Genomic DNA, 24,039 nt, shown 5'->3' with positions numbered 1-24,039 from the left:
ATGGTATTAGGTCTAACATTTAAGTCTCTAATCCATCTTGAATTAATCTTCGTATAAGGAGTAAGGAAAGGATCCAGTTTCAGCTTTCTGCTTATGGCTAGCCAATTTTCCCAGCACCATTTATTAAATAGGGAATCCTTTCCCCATTTCTTGTTTCTCTCAGGTTTGTCAAAGATCAGATGGCTGTAGATGTGTGGTATTATTTCTGAGGACTCTGTTCTGTTCCATTAGTCTATATCTCTGTTTTGGTACCGTATGTAAATTTTTATCTTCCTGAATTCTTTTGTTCTTTGAGTTAATTATACCTTTATTTCCCTAGAGCTTTCCAGGTAAGTATCACACCCCATCTGCAAATAGTTTTACTTATTTCCCAATTCCTAAACCTCTAATTGACTCCTTAAATATAACTGCATTGCCTAATACCTTCTTTAGAACATTGAATAGTAGTGGAAATAGTAGATAATCTTGTTTTGTTTCTGATCCTTATGGAAATTCCTGTAGCATTTCTTCATTAAGAAAGATTCTGTATTCAGGAATAAAGTATGTATCCTTTTCATATTAAGAAAGTATCCATAAATTCCTACTTTTGCCCTTTTATTCTGTTTTCATCAGGAATAGGTATTAGATTTTGTTAAGTTTTTCAGTATCTACAGAGGCAATTATGGTTTTCCTTAGTCCTATTAATATTTATAGATTTCCTACTATTTAACCAACTTTGTGTTCCTCAAAAAGACAGGATTATGTTTGCTAATATTTTGTTTAGTACTTTTTCATCAAAAATCATAAGTGCTATCAGAAATATTAATTTTTTGTACTGTCTTTATCAGGTTTAGGTATGTATATTACATTTGCTTCAGAGGAATTGTTTGGAGTTTTCTTTCATTGTGTAGGCTGTGACAGAAATGTATGTAGCAGTGAGACCATCAGTTCTTTGACAATTCCTCTATGAAATCAACTAGGCCTTTTTCTGTGGGATAGTTCCTTGATAATTTCTCTGTTTCCCCTCTGAGAATTCATCTGTTTATGCTTTCTTTTGGTAATGGGGTCAATTTTGGTAAAGTACAGTTTCCTAAGAAATTATTCATTTTGTATGGTTTGCAAATTTATTTACACAGAGATCTCTCTGCCAGATAGTCTGTCATATTTTAAATGTCTTATATTTCAGTAGTTATCTCCCCCTTGTCATTTCATATTTTGTATATTTGTGCTATTTCTTTTTTCCCTTGGTTATGTTAGCCAGTGGTGTGTCAATTTTGTTATTTTTCCCTGAAACACTCATTTTTATTTAGTTATTTTTTTTTCTATTCCCAACCTTACTACTTTTGCTTTTATGTTATTTCCTTCCTTATGTTTCATTTTGGTCATTTTGTTGTGCTTTATCTTAGCATTTGGAGTTTGGAATTTAATGAGTATGTTTTTTGTCTTTCATTATTATTGATATAAATGCTTAAGGCTGTGAATTTTCCACTGATCTTTGCTTTAAATATATCCCATAGATGCCAAGTAGTATTTTCATTTTTATTATTTTTTAAAAGTTATTTAATTTTAGCACTCACCCATTTTGCTTCCTTTCAATTTGGTATCATGGTGTAGCTATTCTAAAATGATCCTGCTCCCTCATGCCCTCAGAATAAAGCCCTCAACCTGCAGCCCTTCATGGTTTGCTTATTTCTCCAGCCATGTTCTCTTTCTGTCATATGCTCACTCTGCCTACAGTTTCCTTTTTCCTTATACCACCTGGCCTATGTCTAGTCATTTTTGAAGATGAAGATCAAATTTAGGAATCCTTCTCTGATAATTCTCAACTCCCGATACCATCCCAGTTAAGCATTCCTCCTGGAAACTTAATAAAATCATATCCTTCCTTTTTGTAATACGTATTATATTTTAATATTTTGTTCTTTTAGTAACATTGTAAGATCCTTGAAAGAAGGTATGCCTTTTTATTACTTTTCCCGTGGTGTTCAGTAAATATTTGTTTAGTGTCCCTTCAGCTGTAGATTTCAAAACTAGTATTTTAATACATACATTCTGACCTGTGAGCTCTAGCATACTCTAGAGCTTCTTTGTCATAAACTTTGGTTGGTTGGTTGGTGTTAGCTTTTCAATTGAAGTGTAACACACATAAAAGTACACAAATTACAAGTGTCCAGCTCAATCAGTTTTCACAAAATGAAAACACCTATGCAACCACAACCCAGATCAGCTCCATGAATTTTTACAAAGTGAACATGCCTGTGAAACTGTATTACATATCAAGAAATAGAACCTCCTTTGTGGCTCCTCTCAATTGTTATGCCCTCGTTTTTTTCCCAAAGGTAACCATTATCCTAACCTCTAACAACACAGATTAATTTTGTCTGTTTTTGAATTTTATATAAACGGGAAAATACGGTAAGTACAACTTTGTGTGTGGCTTCTTTCACTCTGTTATGTTGCATATTGGTAGGTAGTTCTTATTTATTGCTGTGTAATATTTCATTGTTGGAATTTACCACAATTTACTTACATATTATATTGTTAGGCATTTCAGTTGTTTCCAGTTTGGGACTCTTATGAATAAAGCTGCTATGAAAATAATCCTTACATAAGCCTCCTGTTGCACATGTGAATGCATATCTTTTCAGTATGTACATAGAAGTGGAATTGCTGGGTTATCACTTTAGTAGAATAGTTTCCAAGTTATCATACAAATTCACATCCTTGCCAACAGTGTATGAAGGTTTTCACGGCTTAACAGCTTCACTGACAATTAGTATTTTCTGACTTTTTCATTTTTTGCAGTTCTGGTGAGTGTGCAATAGTATCTTATTGTGGTTTTAATTTGGATTTCCCCAGTGACTAATTAGGTTGAACACCTTTTCAAATGTTTATTGGCTTTTTGGATATCCCCTCATGTATAAGTCACATTCATTTTTCTTTAACTTTCTTAGTACTTCAAAAGAATTCCAATATGTTCTGGATACAAGCTGTCAGCTATACCTATTCCAAGTATCTACACTCTCACCCTGACCTGATTTTCACTACCTTAATGGTATCATTTGAGGAGCCTAAGTTGTTTATTTAATATAATAGTCCAAATTATCTTTTTATCTTCTCGGTCTAGTGCTTTTTAGTGTCCTATACTATTTAAGAAATCTTTCCCTATCTGAAAGAGATGCTTCATTATTTCACCATTCATGCTTAAATCTACAATCTACTTAGTGTTAACTTTAGGATATGATGTGGGATGTGAGTTGACGTTCCCTTTTTCCCATGTGTATATCTAATTGACCTGGCACCATTTATTGCTCCCCTGCCACTTTGCCTTAAACCAGTTGTCCATATATATATGGTTATGTTTCTGAACTCTAGGCAATTCTGTTTTGTCTGTGTGTCTATCCTTGTGTCAGTAACACACTTTATTAATTGCTGTAGCTTTATAATAAGTCTTGATGATATGTGGTAACGTTTGTTCTCCCCTTTGTTGTTATTCTTCAAGACCATCTTGGCTATTCTTGGCCCTTTGTAAACCCACATAAATTTTAAAATCGGCTTGTTGATTTCCACAAGAAAACTTGCTGAAACATGTCAGCTGAGATTTGATTGGAATAGAATTGAATCCGTTCATCCATTTGATGTATTCCTCCATTTATTTAGATTTTAATTTCTCTATCTTTTGTATTTTTCTGTGAAACATCTGAAAAGATTGTGCACATTTTTCGTTTAAATTATTCTTGGGAATTTGGTGTTTTATGTTATTGTAATTAGTATCTTTTCATAATTTTCCAGTTGGTACTGGTTATTTAGATGGCAAATTTATATATGTATATTGGCTTTATATCCAGCAGCCTTATGGATATAAATGTACTTATTAATTCTAATGATTTATCTGCAGATTTTATTTCCTTGGGATTTTTTGTGTAAACAGTCATGTCTTCCATAAACAAGGGCAATTTAATTTCACCCTTTCCAATCTTTACACATTCTTATTTCTCTTTCATGCCTTATTATACTGGCTCAGTCTTCCAGTAAAATTTATACATAAAATGTAAAGAAAATGCTTCAAAATTTCCCAGTTATCGCTGGTGTTTAATTTAGCTTTTCTGTAGTTAGCCTCTATTATATTAAGGAAGTTCCCTTGTATTCCTAGTATTCTAAGCCTCTTTTTTTATGACTGAATGTTGAATTTTATCAAATGCTCCTTCTGCATTTATTAAGATAATCATGTGATTATTTGCCTTAATGTGGTAAGTCTCATAAACTGATTTCTGAATCTTAACCCAGCTTTGCATTTGTTAGTCACTGTATATTATCTCTTTAGTGTATTCACTAGGCTACTCTTTTTAGGAATTCTATATCTTTGTTCATAAATAAGATCCATAATTTTCTTTTCTTTAAACATCTTTGCTAGATTTTGATATCATGGTTATGCTGGCTGCATAGTACAAAGTAGAAAATGTTCCCACATCTCGATTTTCTGAAATGGTTTGTGTGTTTTTTCTTTAAATGTTTGGTAGAATGTAACAGATTAGCAATGTCAGTGTGGAGTTTTCTTTGTGAAAAGTTTTAAATTATAAGTTCAGTGTCTTTAAAATGTGTAGGATTATTCTGATTTTCTGTATCTTTTTAGTTTTGGCAAGTTGTGCTTTTCTAGGAATTTATCCTAGAACTTTAGTTTACATGGTTCACAATATCTTCTTACTGTCCTTTTAAAGTTTATAGGATCCGAAGTGATTTCCCCTTTTTTATTCCTTACATTAGTAATTTTTGTGTTCTCTGTTTTTACCTTGATCAGTCTTGGTGGGGGTTTATTAATAAATGTATCAGTCTTTTCAAAAGAGCCATAAATATCCCTTTAAGCACTGCTTTGGGTACATCCATAATTTTTATTTTTTAAAAAAACTATCCTTCAGTTCAAAGTATTTCCCTTGTGATATTATTACCCTTGTGATTTACTTTGATGCAGGTATTACTTAGAAATATATTATTAAATTTCAAAGCATTGGATGATTTCACACATAAGATGACATCAACACATGCTGCCCCTATATCTCACTGAACTCAACTATATACTCTGGAAAGAATGCCAAGCCTAGCTATTCGTGAACTCTGGAATGTAAATAACAGGCAGTTTGGAGAAGGGTCCCAAAACTTAAAATACCACAGAATTGGGGATATAAACAAGATCCAAAGTCTCATAAGTTAATATCCAAAATAACCAGACATAAACCAGAATTATTTAACATATTAAGAACCACAGAAATCTCATCTTGTATGGGAGAAGATAATCAACAGATACAAAAGGCAAGATGGCACTTATATTGGAAATATCTGACAAGACTTTAAAAGCTGCCATTATGAAAATGTTCAAGCTATCAGTCACAAAAAATGTTGCAACAAATATTTAAAACGTATCAGATAAGAAATAGAAGATAAAAAGAAGCAAATGTAAATTTTACAACTGAAAAAATATAATAACCAAAATTTTTAAACTCTAGATTAAAAGTGAAAATGCAATGGAAATGCCAGAGGAAAGAGTCAGTAAACTTGAAGACAGATCAACAGAATTATCCAAGCTGGATAACAGATAGAAAAGACTGGGAAAAAAGGGACAGAGTTTCAGAAAGGATAGATATAAAAATCAGTGCAGTAGAACTGTGAGTCCATAAGTCAACCTGTACATTTCTCATCAGTTGATCTTCAACAACTGTGCCATGATAATTCAACAGGGTGAAGAGGCAGTTCATCAAATGGTGCTGGGACAGCTAGATATCCACATGCAAAAAGAATAAAGCTGGACCACTATCCTCATCCAATATACAAAAATTAAAATGGATCAAAGATCTAAATAGAAGAGCTAAAACAATACAACTTTAGAAGAAAACGTAGGGGTACATCTTCATGACCTTCAATTTGGCACTAGTTTCTTAAATATGACATCAAATGCACAAGGGAGAAAGGAAGAAAAAAAACAGATAAATTGGATTTGATAAAAATAAAAAACTTTAGTGCATCACAGCACATTATCAAGAAGGTGAAAAAACAACCTACAGAATCAGAAAAATAGGGACAAATTACAAAAAGCAGTCTCCCCTTATCTTTGGGGAATATGTTCCAAGAACCCCAGTGGAGGCCAAGAACCACAGATAGTACCAACCCCTATTACCCCGTGTTTTCTTATACATACACACCTGTGATAAAGTTTAGTATAATTAGGCACAGTATGAGATTAAGAACACCAATAATAAAATAGAACAATTATAACAATATATTTTTCACAATTTCAAAGATAGAAGATTTGTTCTTACTGTAGGTCTTAGCAACATTAGCATATGATGTTTTTGCTTTTTTTTTTAAGTTAAGTTGGATACTTTCATCATTTCACATAAAGGAAGCACTTTAGGACTTCTCTTTGGCATAGCAGAACTGCTAACATTGCTACTCATATGTTCTGGGGCCATTATTAAGTAAAATAAGGGTTATTTGAACATAAGAACTACAATACCATGACAGTCAATCTGAAACCAAGATGGTTACCAAGTGACTAATGGGCAGGTAGCATATACAAGGTGGATCAGATGGACAAAGGGCTGATTCATATCCTGGGCAGGTTAGAGCAGGATGGTGTAAGATTTCATCATGCTACTCAGAAAGGTCTGTAACTTAAAGCTTATGAATTGTTTATTTCTAGAATTTTTCATCTAATATTTTTGGACTGTGGTTGACCACAGATAACTGAAACCATGGAAAGTAAAACAAAGGATAAGGGAGGACTACACATATGATAATGGTATAGCATCCAGAATAGGTAAATAATTCTTACAACTCAAAAATAAAAGGGCATACACTTCAATTTAAAAATAAGCATTCAACACAGGACTGGAATTCCTAGCCAAAACAATTAGGCAAGAACAAGAAATAAAAGGCATCCACATTGGAAAGGAAGATGTAAGTTTATCTCTCTGTTCACACATGAAATATATGTGAAAAACTCACAAAACTGTTAGAACTAATAAGCAAAAAGAAAGCCGCAGGATACAAAAATCAACAAACCAAAATCTATTTTATTTGCATATACTAACAGCAAATAATCAGAAAAGGAAATTTAGAAAGTATCATTTACAATAATATCAAAAAGAATAAAATAATTAGGCATAAACTTAACCAAGGAGGTGAAAGACTTATATATTCAAAACTACAAAATGTTGCTGAAAGAAGTTACAGATACAAATAAATGGAGAGACATCTCACGTTCATGGATTGGATAACGATATTGTTAAGATATCATACTACTCAAAGTGATCTGTAGATTTAATGCAATCACTGTAAACACCCCAATGGTTTTTTTTTTTTTTTTTTTTTTTTTTTTTTTTAAATGAGTCTCACTCTGTCACCCAGGCTGGCCATTTTAAAAATAGAAGAATCTATCCTAAAGTTGACATGGAATCTCAGGAGACCTTGAATAGCCAAAACAATTTCAAAAAAGAACAAATTTGGACAATTCACGCTGCCTGATTTCAAATGTAACTACAAAGCTACAGTAATCAAAACCGTGTGCTATCAGTGAAACAGAATGGTGAGCCCAGATTTAAACCCTTGCATATATGGTCAAGCAAACTTCAACAAGGATGCCAACACCACTAAATTGGAAAAAGACAATCTCTTTAATAAATGATGTTGGAAAAATGGAATATTCACATGCAAAAGAAAAAAGCTGGACCCTTATCTTACACCATATGTAAAACTTAAATGAATTAAAGACCAAAACATAAGACCCCAAACTACAAAACTAGCAGAAAACATAGGGAAAAAGCTTCATGACACTGGATTTGACAATAATTTCTTGAATATGACACCAAAAGCACAGCTAACAAAAGCAAAAATAGACAAATGAGACTACATCAAACTTTAAAACTTCTGTGCATAAAAGGAAACAAATGAGTGAAAAGGCAATCTATGGAATGGGAGAAAATATTTGCAAATCATATATTTAATAAGTGGTTAATATCTAGAATATATAGAGAACTCCAACACTCAACAACAAAAAAACCTGACTTTAAAATGGGCAAAGGACTTAAAGTGATATTTCTCTTGGCCAATAAGCACATGAAAGTGCTCAATATCACTAATTGTCAGAGAAGTGCAAATCAAAACCACAATGAGATATCACCTCATACCCATTATGACAGCAACTATCTAACAAAATCAGAAAATAACAAATGTTGGGAATATGGAGGAGTTGGAACCCTTGAACATTATTGTTGAGATTGTAAAGTGGTGCAATAAGCATGTGGTTTCTTTAAAAACTTAAAAATAGATCTACTATATGATCCACCAGTCTCACTTCTTGGTTATATATCCAAAAGAATTAAAAGCAAGATCTCAAATAGGTATTTACATACCTATGTTCACAGCATTATTCATAATAGTCTAGAGGTAAAAGCAACCCACATGTCCATTAATGGATGAATGGACCAACAAAATGCAATGTAACATATAATGGAATACTATCCAAACTTAAAAATAAAGGAAAACCTGTTACAACCTGTGACATGAAGGAACCCTGAGAATATTATGCTAAGTGAAATAAGTTATTCACAAAAGAACAAATGCAGCATTTTTCTATTTATATAAGGTGTCTAATGATCATAGATATACGAAGTAGAATGGTGGTCACTAGGGGCTGGAAGAAGGGAGAAAGGGGAGTTGTTTAATGGGTATAGAGTTTCAGTTCTGCAAGATGAGAATATTTTGAAGATCTGTTTCATAACAATGTTAATATACTTACATTACTGAACTGTATACTTAAAATGGTTAAGATAGTAAATTTTATTTTTTAAGCACAATTACATTAAAAAGAAAAAAAACCCAAATGGACATTGTAAAAGTGGAAAATACCTAAAATTAAGAAATCATCGGAGGGACTAGCAGCAGACTCAGGTATAGCAGAAGGGATCAGTGAGCACAAATGTCAATAAAATATACCCTAAGTGAAGCAAAGAGTTAAAAAAAAAAAGAGAGAGAATGAAATAGCAGAATAGTGTGTGACAAAACTGTGAAGCAGTATGAACCATTTTAATTTACATGTAATTGGAGCACCAGAAGTAGACAAAGAATGCCTAAAGAGATAGTGGCTAAGAATTCTCTAAAAACTGATTCATACCCATAGATTCATGAATCTCAGCCAATCAAAAGCAATATGAATACAAGCAAACTAAAATAGGTACATTATAGCAGCTAAAGGAATAAAAGATATATTACAAATAGTGGAGCAATAAAATGATAAGAATGATGACTGACTTCTCATCAGAACCCTGGGAGGCTGGAAGATGATGGGGTGACATCTTTAATGTGCATGAAGAAAAAAGCTATTAATCCCAGAATTTTTATATTAAGACAAACCAGACATTTTTATGGAAAAAAGCAGGCACAATCTGGAGAATTCACTACAAGAAACATTAAAAGTTCTTCAGACTGAAAATATATGATTTTAGATGGAAGCATACCCTGACTACTTGGGTGTGGGGAGGGGAGGACTTGTAATGCCCCATCATTTGTGTGCCATCTAGGTTGTGGTATGGGGACTAGGCATGTTCTGCTGGGATGGGGAAGCTAGATCTTAAGCTGCCTTACCACCATGTGCCAGTGGGGCCTCACAGTGCCAGGGGCCTTCAACCTGAATTCTCCACTGAACCTGCTGGTAGGTAGAGTTTAGGTGTATTTGGGGTGATAACTGGGTAGAGGTAGACTGGTTGGCCTTAGTAACAAACATTTCTGTTTCTCCCACTCTAGCATGAACATGTGAATATTTGTGAATTTCTTACCTATTTCCCCCCAGGGGAGAAAATGGAAAGTGAGGGCCACTGGTAAACACTGAGTTAGAACAAGTGAGTAATCCCACCTACATAATGAATGTGATGGAGTCATTGAAGAGTCTGTAGTTCCTCTTCTCCAGACTTTTGTGATTAATTTGTTAAACCTCACTGGCAACTTCTTGACTAAAAACAGTATTAATTAGCTATTTCCCCTGACTGGGGAGCAGACCTAAGGACCTTGAGCTTTCAAGGCTTCTCTTAAATTTACAGAAGTGGCCTTACATTCTCTATGGGACTAGGGAATACTGGCTCTGCAAACGGGCTTTTAGTTTGTTCTCCAGACAAACCCGGTTTGAACTCTATCCACTTTGAAGTTGCGTCACTAAATGAATTACACAATGCTTAATCTTTGAAGTACGCCATATTCCAAACTTTCAATTAAAACTGTAGAGAACTTCTGATTGTGACAACTCAGGGTTTAAAAACTGACCTGAACTGATTGCCTCACAGGTATGAGAGAATCGAAATCCCAATCCATATTGTACCTCATGTTACTATCGGGAAAGTGTGCCTTGAATCAGCAGTAGAGCTGCCCAAGATCCTGTGCCAGGAGGAGCAGGATGCGTATAGGAGGATCCACAGGTAGAGACCCTCTTCACTCCTCTTCTCTACTTCTCAGGACCTAGTCTCTCTTTTCTTCTTCTGTCCTTTTATCTTTAGCAGCTCAACTCTTGAGGCCCCTTTCCTTTTGCCTCTGTGGGAAAGCTTTCTAGCAGTCTCCAATCATAATGTTTCTCACACTGTATGATAATTTCTTCAACATTTGTTTTTCTCCTGCTTACTTTGGATGTTTCAAGGGCAAGGATACTTTCTTTTTTGGTTGAGAAAAGAAGATAATCCACAACATCTTAATCCTGTTGCCAAGCACTAGGTTTTGCCCAATAAATTTGTACTAAGTCAGAGCTTTGGTGAGAGACAACAATTTCAAAATTATCACTTTGAATTATCTTTGAATAAAATCACATCCCCCAAATCATCAGGAAGTTAATATTGGGGATTTAAATACTACATATTCATCTAATACAGTTGGCAACGGTGTGAAGCAGTTTATGGTTGGTATAGTCCATGGTCATTTTGCTTTCCCTTCAGTGCTGCTTTGCCACTAACCTACTCTATTTTATCTTTTAGCCTTACACATCTGGACTCAGTAACCAAGATCCATAATGGCTCGGGTAAGAATTTTTTCTTGAGTACTCAGCATTTTTTCTGAGTATTTCCCTGAAATACTCAGCTGACAGAAGCAAATTTAGTTTAAGTGAGTAAAATGATGGGTACAAGTTGTCCTCAGACTTCCTTTCCTAAGGGTTTTCCTGATCCTGACCCCAGCATTTCTTTTGAACTCTGGGGATCCATGAATACTATAAATACAGCTTAGAGTAAGACAGGAGGAAAGACAGGAAAGAGCTTTATGATAGACCTACTCAGTGATACACTGGCACACGTTTAACAACCAGTTCTCAAGGAGCAGGAGGACCCTGATTTGTTGCGTTTGGTGGTTTCCGTGGTGTAATGCCCCTGGCATGGCTGGTTTCAAGCAACTAACATGGCATCAACTAGCTTACAAACTTCTTGGAATTTTAATAGTTGGCTTTTGTGAGCTGGCATGAATTGGTTCCAGCATAACACTACCAGGGCCTGTCATGGTGGGAATTGAAAGAGATGGATGGATAGACAGATAGACAGATAAAAGGGAAGGCATGAGGGAGAAAATATTTTGATGTCAATAAATATAAAAGTAATTTTTATACAAGGCAAAGGAACAAAAAGCTGAATACAATATTTATACTAATTCACTTGTCCCTAACATACACATTTCCCCAGCCACACTTTCTGTCTGAGTAACCCTGACTTCTGGGTCATTCTGTGCACTCTTCCCCAGTTACTTGCAAAGTCACCAGTGAGGAAGAAAGGGAGGCTTTTGAGTGTTACAGGCAGTTACTTTTCAAAGAAAAGGAGAAATGGCTTGGTCTATCTGTCCCATAATTTTGGTCTCAGTATAAAACATGACAAAGTTAAAAGTTGATAATATATGATATATAACCATATTCTAAAGCCACAGTAATTTAAAAAGTATAAATAATAGCTCAAAATAAACAAATAGATCACTGGAACTGAACAGAGTCCAGAGATAGGCCTATGTATATATAAGAATTTATATTTAACAAAGATATTACTTTAAATAAATGAAAAAAGCATGAATTATTTACTAAATAGGATTGGGACAGTTCACTTCTTTGTTCATTCAGGAAACATTTGAGTGCTATTCTAGGCACTGAGGTACAGTGTTGAACAAAAGAGACAGTCTTAACCTTCATGGAGTTAACATTCTTTTATTTCCAATTGGGGGAAAATAGATTCCTACCTAATACCCTACACAAAAAATAAAATCCAGATATATTTAAACTTTTACTATTGTGCTACAACCACTTTAGAAAAGAGGTTGGCAATTATATTTGCCATATGTCATACCAGTTCCTTTCCTAGGTATATACCTCAAAGAGTCGAAAACAGCTGCTCAAAGAAAAACCTGTATACAAATGTTTACAGCAGCATTATTCACAATAGCCAAAAGGTAGAAACAACACAAATGTACATCGGTGGGTGAATGGATAAACTGTGATATATCCGTGTAATGGAGTACAACTCAACAATAAAAAGAACAAACTACTGAAACATGAACAAACAGGATGAGTGTCAAGAACATTGTGCCAGGTGAAGGAAGCATCACATGAAAGGCTACATACTCCATGGTTCCAAATTCAAGAATAAGCAAAACTAATCTATGGTGTGGTAGCTGCCTGGGCCCAGGGATGAAGGGGCATTGGATACAAAGGGAACTGCAGAGGGGATTGTTTGAGGGTGGTGGAAATGGTATGTATCTTGACTAGCACTGGTTACATGGGATGTCTTAGTTCATTTTGTGTTGTTATGAAGGAATACCTGAGGCTGGGTAATATATAAAGAAAAGAGGTTTATTTGGCTTTACAGTTTTGCAGACTGAACGAGAAGCATGATGCTGGCACCTGCATTTGGTGAGGGCTTCAGGCTACTTCTACTCGTTACAGAAGGCAAAGGGGAGCCTGTGTATTTAGACATCATGTAGCAACAGAGGGAGATGATGGCCTAAGTATAATGTGAAAACCTGAACTCACAAAAGGAAAGACTGACTAAATAAAAATTAAAGACTTTTATGGGCCCCTACAAAAATAAAAATATTTATTATTATCTTTAAAAGAAGTATGGATTAAGATAAGATGATCAGTTTTTCACCTTTTCAAAGATTAAATTGAGAGACTATTAGGTGAGGATGTGAGGGAAGTGAACAGTCTCACTGTTCCTGGAGATATAATTTAGTACAATCTGGAAAATACTGGATAATTAGTTTTAAAGTGTACATGTACTTAGATCTAGCAATTTCACTTAACTGCAGTCTTTAAAATAGCAAAAAACTGGACAGTGGTCATTTCAGTGACAGTCGCATATTATGAGAGAGAAAAAGATACTTACATTAGATGGAATTTGTTTTAAAAGAGTACCTTAGAATCTTTGTCTTACCATGAAGCTGAACATTCACAGTAAAGCATAAAAGATGGTAACTCCCTTACTCTTCATTCCTCTGCAATATACATAATGTTTATATGCCTACAGGGCGCTCTGGAAACGTAAGTTGCAGAAGGCAGACTTCTGGCCCATTAGGAGGTTTTGATGGTTTATAGCAAGGGAAGGTCTGAAAGGCTGGGGAAAGGAACCCTTTTGTGGCTCTTAGCCCTTTTGCCTAAGGGAGTAAAGAGCTGGCCATCTTTCTGCCACGCTTCCCTCTGGCTTATGGATTCAAGATAGCCTCAGAATGGGTATTTTCTATGCTCAGCTCTTCTGTTTTTCCCCTGGCTGAGCCCGGAAAAATTGTTTACCAGTCCTACTTATTACACTTTTTCTACTTCCTTCTCCAACCCTTTCTTTCTGTGCTCATGGTTGGGGGTCTGCTGGTGATGGAGTGGGAAGATGCTAGTGGATGGTGCTTTTCCACAATTATTCTCATCTTTATTTTTCCTATTGAAGTGTTTACCAAGAATCTGTGCAGTCAGATGTCGGCAGTTAGCGGGCCTCTCCTACAGTGGCTGGAGGACAGACTGGAGCAAAACCAACAGCATTTGCAGGAATTGCAACAAGAAAAGGAAGAGCTTATGCAAGAACTTTCTTCTCTAGAATAAATCAGGAGACAAAATGGGGTAAAAAACTTCTTTTTCAATTTGTGTACTAAACACAGTCTGAAAATGCACACAACTCACATCCAGGCAGACAATAGAGTAGTTCTTTTTATATCCCAGTAGATAAGTTTTCACATACAATCAGCACAGGATGTCTTCCTGACAGTTTAATTAGAGTTCACTGAACCCTCCTACCTATAACTGACCTTTAAGGACCTTATGCAAGAGAATTTAAGTAGAATATGAAAGTTATTTTTAAAAAGGCTATAGGTGGTACATCGGCAAGGAATATCTTAGAATAAAATGTCTGGGGAGTATATTTTAAACATATTTCCCTTTCTTTTAACTTGGAAGCCTTTATTTTCATTTTCAAATACATTCACTCGCTAGAATATTTTATGTTTCAATTTTGTAGGTATGATGCTTATGTTGGACAAGCAAATAATAAATCTAGTGTCGGTAGAAGGAAGCACCTAACCCTAACCCTAACCCTAACCCTAACCCTAACCCTCTATGCCCTCATTGAGAGGGCAGTGTCTTCCTTCTTGATTTCTAAAATATATGTTCTGAGATACCTATCAAACATTGAATCTCTGAAGGTACTCTTTTTAAACAAACATGAGTTCTAGCATATTTGACTCTGAAGTAAATTCCTACTGAGCAGATCCTATCTGCCTAGGAATTTCCATTATAGTATAAATGTGTTTCTCCAGAAACATTTAGGATTTAGGATGTAATAAAAATCATGCTTTTAAAAAGTTTGGTTGCATTACTCTTATCATGTAAAAGCACAAATGATAAATGTGTCTTCAGAAAAGACATACTTTTCTGTGTGCTTGTTGCATACTGGAAACAAAGTATGCTTGTTGGATACTGGAAGTTAAGTGATAAAGGCTGTTTTTGGTTTTTGTTTATCCTTCTTATTTTTCAAATTTCAAAGTGTTGTCCAGAACTACCTGCATCAGAATCACTTGAAGGTCAAACCCTATCTCTGGGGATAAAACCCAGAAATCTGCATGAACTCCTTAGCTGATTCTGGGACATACTCACATTTGAAAACCACTAGCCTTGAGCATATGGAATGTATATACTATATTGTTCCTAATTTCCCACAGCCACTGTTCTTCTCTATTCTTTTTATTTCCCTATAGGAAAGATGAAAATATCCAGTATAAAGTTACTTAAGCTAAATCAATTTTGAAGAAGAAAAACTTGGAGGACTCACATTACCTGACTTCAAGACTTACTAAAAAGCTATAGTAATCAAGATAGATGGTATTGGCAGAGGAACAGACACATAGATCAATGGAACAGATGAGAGAACCCAGAAATAAACCCATATAAATATGCTCAACTGATTCTGAAAAAGTACAAAAGCATTTCAATGGAGGAAAAATAGTCTTTCTGACAAATTATGCTGGAGCAATTAGACACCCATAGCGAGGAGAAAAAAGAACCTCTACTTAAACCTCACATCTTATATAAAATTTAACTCAAAATGTATAATGGACTTAAATGTAATGCATAAAACTATATAACTTGGAAAAAAGCCACAGGAGAAAAAGCTTCAGGATCTTGGGCTAGGTGACAAGTTCTTGGACTTTGCCCCAAAAGCACATCCATAAAAGACAAAAACTGATATATTGGACTTCTTAAAAATTTTAAAACTTGTAATTTAAGAAGAGGAAAAGATAAGCTACAGATTGAGATGAATTTGCAAACCCTATATCTGATCAATTTGGCATATATAAAGTGTGCTAAAAACTCAACTGTAGTCAGGCATGGTAGCCCATGCTTTTAATCTCACCACTTTAGGAGGCGTGCTTGAGGTCAGGGGTTCCAGACCAGCCTGGGCAAGACAGTGAGACTCTGTCTCTACAAAAAATTAAAAAAAAAAAAAATTAGCTGGGCACCATGACACACATCACTAGTCCCAGCTACTAGGGAGACAGGAGGATCACTTGAGCCCAGGAGTTTGAGGCTGCATTGAGCTACGATCACACCACCACACTCCAACCTGTGTAACAGAGTGAGGCCTTGTCTCAAAAAAAGCCACAAAAGCTCAACAATAAAAACAAACAGTCCAATTAGAAAATGGGCAAAAGACATGAATAGATGTTTCACTGAAGAGGATCTATAGATGGCAAGTAAGCATATGAAAAGCTGTTAAACTCCATAAGTCATGAGGGAATGCAAATTGAAACCACAGTGAGGCTATGACTTACTTATCTGAATGGCTAAAGAAAAAATAGTGAAAATACCAAATACCGATGAGGATACAAACTGAATATTTTATACATTGCTAACAGGAATGTACAATGGTATAGCCACTCTGGAAAGGAGTTTATAAATTTCTTATCAAGTTAAACATAATTTTTTAATCAAGTTAAACATAAGACCCCGCAGTTGTGCTCTTGGACATTCATTCCAGAGAAATGAAAATCTATATTGTACTTGTACCCAAACATTCATAGGAGCTTTATTTGTAATAACCCCAAACTGGAAACAACCCAGATGTCCTATAACAGGTACATGGTTAAACAAACCATCCATAACTTGCAATACTACTCTGGAATGAAAAGGAACTAACTGTTGATACAAGAACTTGGTTGTAGCTCGGGTATTATGGTGAACAAAAAAGCCAGTCTCAAATGGTCACATACTGTGTGATTGCATTTATATAATATTCTTGAAGTGACAAAATTATTGAAATGAAGAACAGATTAATGGTTGCCAGGGATAGGAATTGGAGGGGGTGTGGGATATGTATGACTGTAAAGGGATGACGCAAGGAGTTCCTTTGTGCTGATGGAACAGTTCTATGTGATTATGATGATTATGATGTTGATTATAGCATTTGATTATGAGGTTAAGCACATGAATCTATACCTGTGCTGAAGTTGTATGGACCTGCATACACACAAATGAATGCATGTAAAATCTGGTGATATTGAATAAAGTCTGTAGTCTAGATAGCAGTATAATATCATTGTCAATATCTTGGATATGAAGTTGTGCTACAGTTACAAAACTGTACCACTGGAGGAAACTGGGTAACGGATACATGGGACTCTGTACTATATTTGCAACTTCCTATAAGTATATAATTATTGCAAAATGAAAAGTTGTAAGTTTTAAGTAAGGAACTGGGACGTATGGTACCTATTTTATGAAGTAAGAAAAGGGTGATAGAAAATTTGAGGGGAATAAAACAATTGGAATATTTTTACAGGCCAACCTTTAGCACAAGTCCTTTTCCTTTTCTGGGTTTCATTTTCTTTAGGAATAGAATGAGATTAGAGTAGTTGACCACCAAGGTTTCTTTTAGCCCAGTGTCCAGTCTTTAAAAGTGTTGAGCATCACAAAAAACAGTGGTGTGAACAAGATGTATCATTATTTTTCCAGCTGCACCAATCTGGCTTACCTTTACACAACCCTGTATCCCCTTATGAACACTAGATTCTCTATATTCAATCACATCCAAGGCTCTCATGGTAACTGTATATACTTGTTCTCTCTGTTTTCTTATCTCCTATAATTTCAGCTCCTTGCCCTGTGACCTCTGCCCACAGCACTTCATTGAAACTACTCCTGCCAAAGTCACCAATGATCTCCACACAATGAAAGTCAATAGTTGCTTCTCCCATCCTTAATGAACCTCTCAGTATTGACACAGTTGGTTACTCCTCCCTGAAATCTACTTCCTTGGCTTCTCCTATTTTCTTCTCTGGCTAGTCTTCCTGTTGTTCTTTTCTTCTCTAGCTGTTCCTTCTCAAATTCATTCATAGACTTCTCTATCTTTGCTTACCTATATGCAGTTGACATACAAATCTGTATTTGTCCACGCCTCTGTCTGAACTCTAGACCTACATTTCCACCTCTCTACAAGACATTTCACTTGGTTGGGTTTTTAAATTTTTAATTTTTTTTTTTTTTGAGGCAGGGTCTCACTCTGTTGCCCAGGTTAGAGTGCAGTGGCATGATCATGGCTCACTGCAGCCTCGACCTCCTGACCTCAGCCTCCCAAGTAGCTGGGACTACAGGCACGCACCACCATGCCTCATTCATTTTTTTGTATTTTTTTGAAGTGACAGGGTTCCACCACGTTGCCCAGGCTGGTGGCAAACTACTGGGCTCAAGCAATCCACCTGCCTCGGCCTCCCAAAGTGCTAGGATTACAGGCACGAACCACCGTGCCTGGCCTCCACTTGGCTGCCTTAATGGCACATAAAAATTAATATATCTAAATCTGAAATCATAGTTTTCAATCTAAACTATATTCCCTTCCAACATTTCTTACCTCAGTGAATAGTGAATGTAATATCTATTTGCACAAACCAGAAACCAAATAGACATTCGTAACACCTCTCTCCGTTACCTTCTAAACTACTTATATTGATAGAGTTATAGCAATTTGAAATTCTTTTTCTAACCTAGTAATCTGAATAATTTGTAGGATAAGCATGTCAGGGGAGGGGCAGGTACATGGAGGTGTCAGTGCCTGATGGCTGAGGAAGCAGGCTGGGATTACTGCGTGGAGGTATCAAACTTTCCAGCTTTGTGGCTCCGTGGTCAGGTGGAGGGGCAGGGGGAGAGATCCAGTGGAAGCCATGTTGTGCCAGTGCCCTCAGGGTGAGGAGGCAGCCAGCAATGCGCTACATTAGGCAAATAACTAAATTTATTGATCGAAGAAGTAAATCTGTTGAGGAAAATGGGAGCTAGGTTTCTCAGTGTCAGAGAAATTATTTGAAAACATGGAAAGGCCAGGCGCAGTGGCTCATGCCTGTAATCCCAGCACTTTGGGAGGCCGAGACGGGTGGATCACGAGGTCAGGAGATCGAGACCATCCTGGCTAACACAGTGAAACCTTGTCTCTACTAAAAATACAAAAAAAAAAAAAAAAAATTAGCTGGGCGTGGTGGTGGGCGCATGTAGTCCCAGCTACTTGGGAAGCTGAGGCAGGAGCATGGCATGAACCGAGGAGGTGCAGCTTGCAGTGAGCCGAGATCTCACCACTACACTCCAGCCTGGGTGACAGAGCGAGACTGTTTCAAAAAAAAGCATGGAAAAGAGGAAGGGTAAAATGAATCTCATGGTATTGGATTAAAATTGGAAAAGAGTTCATTAATATGAACTATTTTTCAAAGGAAAAATTGTGTGTGTGTGTATGTGTGTGTGTGTGTATATACACACATATATGTATATATACACACATATACGTATATGTGTGTATATATATATGCACACAAACAAACCCTATACATATATATCTCAGAGCTGAGAAAGGTATGTGTATGTGTATTTGTGCATACTTTTCTCAGCTCCATCCACCAAGATGGACTAGAACTGATACCCAGTGGCTTTGAGCACACCTAGCACCAAGATGCTGATTTTCAAATCCTCCACTAAAAATGGAATTGAATTGAGAGTCCAGAAATAAGCCCACACATCTACAGTCAACTGATTTTCAACAAGGGTGCAAGACTATGGGAGAGAATAGTCTTCAACAACTGGTGAGTGGACAAGTGGATATCCACGTGCAAAATAATGAAGTTGGACCGAGACCCCACACAATATATGAATATTAACTCAAAATGTATTGAAGACTTAAATTCAAGAGCCTAAACAATAAAAACTTTATAAGAAAACAGTAGTAAATCTTTATGATCTTGGTTTTTGCAATGGATTCTTAGATATGACACCAAAAGTGCAAGCAACAAATAAAAAATAGGCAAATTGGAATTTATGAAAGTTAGAAAATTTTGTGCATTCAAAGACATCAGGACAATGGCAGAAAATATTTGCAAATCCTATGTATAAGAGTCTAGTATGCAAAATATATAAAGAACACTGAAAACAACAAAAACCAAACAGCACAATTCAAAAATGGGCAAAGGAGCGAAATAGAAATTTTCCAAAGAAGACCTACAAATTACGAAGAAGCACATGAAAAGATGCTTGACATTACTAGTCACCAGAGAAATAAAAATCATGGGATATGACTTTATACTAACCAGAATAAAAATGTAAGAGAATAACAAGTGTTGGTGAGGGTGTGGAGAAATTGGAACTCTTGTACACTACAGGTAGGAATATAAAATGGTATAATCAATTTGGAAAATTGGCTGATGGCTCCTCCTAAAGTTAAACACAGAATTACCATAAGACCTAGCAATTGCATTTCTAGGTGTATATCCCACAGAACTGAAGACAGAAATTTAAACAAAAACTAGACAACCCAAATGTCTATCAACGAATGAATGGGTAAACAAAATGTGGTCTGTTCTTTAATGGAATTTTATTTGGCCATAAAAAGGAATGAGGGGTAGGAGGAGCAGGGATAGAGGGTTGATGGCTAAGAGGGATGAGGTTTCTTTTTGAGGTGATGAAAATATTCTAAGTTGAGTGCAGTGATGGTTGTACAGGTCAATGACTATACTAAAAGCCATTAAATTGTTCACTTTAAATGGGCGAATTGTGTTGTATGTAAATTATGTCTCAATAAAACTGTTTTTTTTTTTTAAAAGACACAAAAGAAGAAACTTTCCTGCAGCTCCAGCTGACCCTGCAGGCTGGCCTCTTCCACTCTGACCTGTGCTCCCTAAGCTCCCTGCGAAGGAGATAAAATGAGCTCCTGGTCTGCAACAGCTATTGGTTATTGTAATGTCTGCTTTTGTTTAAAAGGAAAAAAGACTCAACTCCTTGTACAGTTTGAATTGTATCTATTTGGGGATCTCTGAGTTTCCTGTATCTGGATGTCTAAATCTGTTACTAGACTTAGGAAGTTTTCAGCAAGATGACTGGATGGTCATGTTTCAGCCTCTGTGAGACAAACGTTACAGCAGCAGATGGCACAAGACCCAGGAGCCTGAGGATGAACTTCCCTGGAATCCACACACTCATCAGATCTGTGCTGCCCAGGCAGCAGGCACTATTGAAAGATGGCATGGACTCAAAGGAAAAACTGAAAGGACAGTTGGATGGCCAAGGCTCAGCCTCCAGTGTAACACACACGTATGACAGTCAGTTTGGGCTATAAATGTGACAGAAGGATACCTATCAAAATGTAATATTTAATTATGAAGTGGGGAAGGAGGAAGAAGCTTAGATGGCTGTAAGAGACCAAACGAAACAAGTGTAATTAGCACTGCATAATTAATCCTCACTCTACCTTTGTTCCTTCCTGCCTACTTCTAGGACCATGGGCCACTGGGATTTGGGGTAGCAAAAAGGAGCCAAGGGTTAGTGATTCTAACCTGGTACTCCTTTTACCACCTGAGTATGCTTGCTGGATTTGGATAGTTACAGACATTGACGATAATGATCCTGAGATGATGGTGCTCCATGCATCAGAGATTAGAGATGTTACAGGTAGAAGGGATACAAAGAAAGAAGTGCTGGGCCATCAGGGACAAGTTGATATGGTTTGCATGTGTGTCCCCTCCAAATCTCATGTTGAAATGTGATCTCCAGTGTTGAAGGCGGGCCTAGTGACAAGCATTTGGGTCATCAGGGCAGATCCCTCATGGATACCGTGGTGCTGTCCTCACGATGCTGAGTGAGTTCTTGCTCTGAGTTCATGTGAGATCTGGTTGTTTAAAAGAGTAGCACATCCTTGCCGCTTTGCTCCCACTCATGATGTAATACATCAGTTCCCTCTTTGCCTTCCACCATGATTGTAAGCCTCCTGAGGCCTTCATCAGATGCAGATGCTGATGCCATGTTTCCTGTACAACCTGCAGAACTGTGAGCCATTTAAACCTCTTTATAAATTATCCACCCTCAGGTATTCCTTTGTAGCAATGCAAAAATGGACTAATACACAATTTAGGAGCAAGGTGTAGGTAAGACAAGGAGAGGACTGGAAAAGGGTGAAGTGACTGCTGCAAGGACTGATAACATCAATCACATGGCTGTGAAAGGAGGGCAACAGTCTTGACGGGTGGAGAGAGCACACTTTAAACTCTGTGAAGGCAGAGGTGGAGGGAGGGGCCAACATCTCAGCTACTTGCCTGCAGAGCCTCTGGACAATTTACCCCAGATTGCCATCACCACTTTCAACTCAATGGCTGGCCAACAAATCTTAATCTAAGGACTCTCAGAAACTTCCCAGGAACTGCTGACTCAAGTAGCCTCAATTCAAAATGATAGAATGAGATTAACTTTCTGGAAACTGACAAAACTCTTTTGTACAAGAGCTTAATAGAATTGGACCCTGATCCCAACTCAGCACAATGGCACTGCTGAGGTCACTACAACTTCTTATGTGAATAAGAAGCTACCTGTACTAGTGTGCCACACACAAACTGGTCTGTTATCTCTAATGTACATGGTAATGGGACAATAACACATTACCCAGGACTTCCTGCTGGTCAGTCAAGGCAGGATATGTGCAACTGTCAGCATCCCTTACTGCACCTGGGTTAATGAAATATTTAACTGGCTTGACTCCAGTTGGGGAGCCTAGCTTCAGTGTATCCTCCAAGTGGGCCTAATTAGAGAAGCATTCTTGTATATGTTGCCCAAAATAATCAGAATTTGGTTAAGGCTTCTATAAGCACGATTAATTAGAGTACATTTGATGGGGTGGCCTATGCTCCTGAGAATTCTTAACTAGCTATTTGAAAAGTAAGGGATGGAGTTGTAGAGAGTGGATCTGCCATGGTGCCCTTGTGACCTGGCATGCATATATCTATGCAAGCTAGGCTTGAATTGCAAGTTATCTGAGTCTTGGCAGGATGTATTGTGATCCTCCCAGAACACAAGAGGATGGGAGGGTGATGAGGTGCTGTTTCAAGGCTATCTCTAACCACCTAAACTCTCCTGGGAGGCCATCACTGAGACAGACAATTTCTCATCTCCTGAGTACTGTTGAGGTCTGAGGCTATCTGCCCTGCCCCATTCAGGGTATAGCTACAGAATATAAAACTGCTAGCTGCAGTCTAAAAGGGGCTCCTCAGCAATGGGGTGTCCCATAACTGGTGCAGCAACTTTCAGAAGTTGTCCTGTTTGGTGCAGGGAACAAGGATATAGGGAGCTGGCACCTTTGGCCCATCTTCCTCTTGCTGTCTATGTAGGTAACAAACTTAATCTTAAAAGGACATGTCATTACTTTAGAAGCCAAATCAATCACTCTTGGGCTTGGCCTTTTTTTGACAATGTAGTAGTTATGTACAAGAGTGTCTTTGTTTTTGAGACTTGAACACTGGAGTGTTTAGGAGTGATGGAACATGTCTGCAACTTGGTCTCAAATGGTTAAGAAAAAGCCATATGATAATGGTGGTACACACACACTGCAGAAATGTGAAGTGTTATCAATTGAACAATCTGGATGAAGTGAACATGGGAGTTCTTTGTACTATTCCTCCAACTTTTTGGTAAGTTCACAACAAGTTACTTTTTAAAATCTACATATAATGTACAATGTCTGAAAGGCTACATGAGAAAATGCTAACTAGCTCATTACCTCTGGTGACTGAGCTTAAGGCCAGGAGGGAGTCTTATTTTTCACTTTGAACTCTTCTGTAAATTGTTTTTTGAATTTCTACAATGACTTGATTACTTTCTTAATATAAAATTAAAATGTCCAATTTTTAAAATCACAAAATATAATAAAGGAAACTTGAAAAATGTGAAGAGAAACCTATAATTTCCTCAAAAGAACTATAATTTTTAATAGTCCTTTTGCTTTTCTCTTAATTTGTTATTCATTTCTAGTATTAATGCATCTTATAGTTTTGCATGTGGATTTCTTCAAATAACATAATTCTAAAAATTTAATATGTTGTATAGGTTTCATAATTTATAATTGAAGCTTACTCTCCTAGATAGGTGGCAATACCATGATTTAATGATTCACTAAATCAACAACAACAACAGCAAACCCTGGGGAGAGGGACATCTTATTTCCAGAGTCACCACATTATAACATCAAAATGTCCAGTTTTAAACAAAAAATTATGAGGCATGCAAGG

The 24,039-nt window shown here is 36.6% G+C and overlaps 1 protein-coding gene across 3 annotated transcripts in view; it reads left to right on the top strand.

Moving 5' to 3' along the window:
- Positions 1 to 23,701, top strand: part of BRCC3 (BRCA1/BRCA2-containing complex subunit 3) — a 47,454-nt gene extending 23,753 nt beyond the window's left edge. For 2 of the 3 annotated variants that reach the window (XM_023193633.2, XM_023193634.1), the window contains exons 8-11: positions 10,308 to 10,439; positions 10,986 to 11,029; positions 13,917 to 14,086; positions 15,217 to 17,046. In XM_023193633.2, the coding sequence (XP_023049401.1) occupies positions 10,308 to 10,439; positions 10,986 to 11,029; positions 13,917 to 14,068 (328 nt within the window). In that variant the 3' untranslated portion in view covers positions 14,069 to 14,086; positions 15,217 to 17,046. Of the gene's footprint in view, positions 1 to 10,307; positions 10,440 to 10,985; positions 11,030 to 13,916; positions 14,087 to 15,216; positions 17,047 to 20,592 lie in introns of those variants that run through there. The other variant, XM_023193632.3, reaches the window with a different exon arrangement.
- The last annotated feature ends 338 nt before the right edge of the window (positions 23,702 to 24,039 follow it).

This window comes from Piliocolobus tephrosceles, chromosome 12 (assembly GCF_002776525.5).
Source record: "Piliocolobus tephrosceles isolate RC106 chromosome 12, ASM277652v3, whole genome shotgun sequence".
Taxonomy (NCBI): domain Eukaryota; kingdom Metazoa; phylum Chordata; class Mammalia; order Primates; family Cercopithecidae; genus Piliocolobus; species Piliocolobus tephrosceles.
The sequence above is the reverse complement of the archived record's forward strand: the minus strand, read 5'-3'. Positions and strand labels throughout refer to the sequence as shown.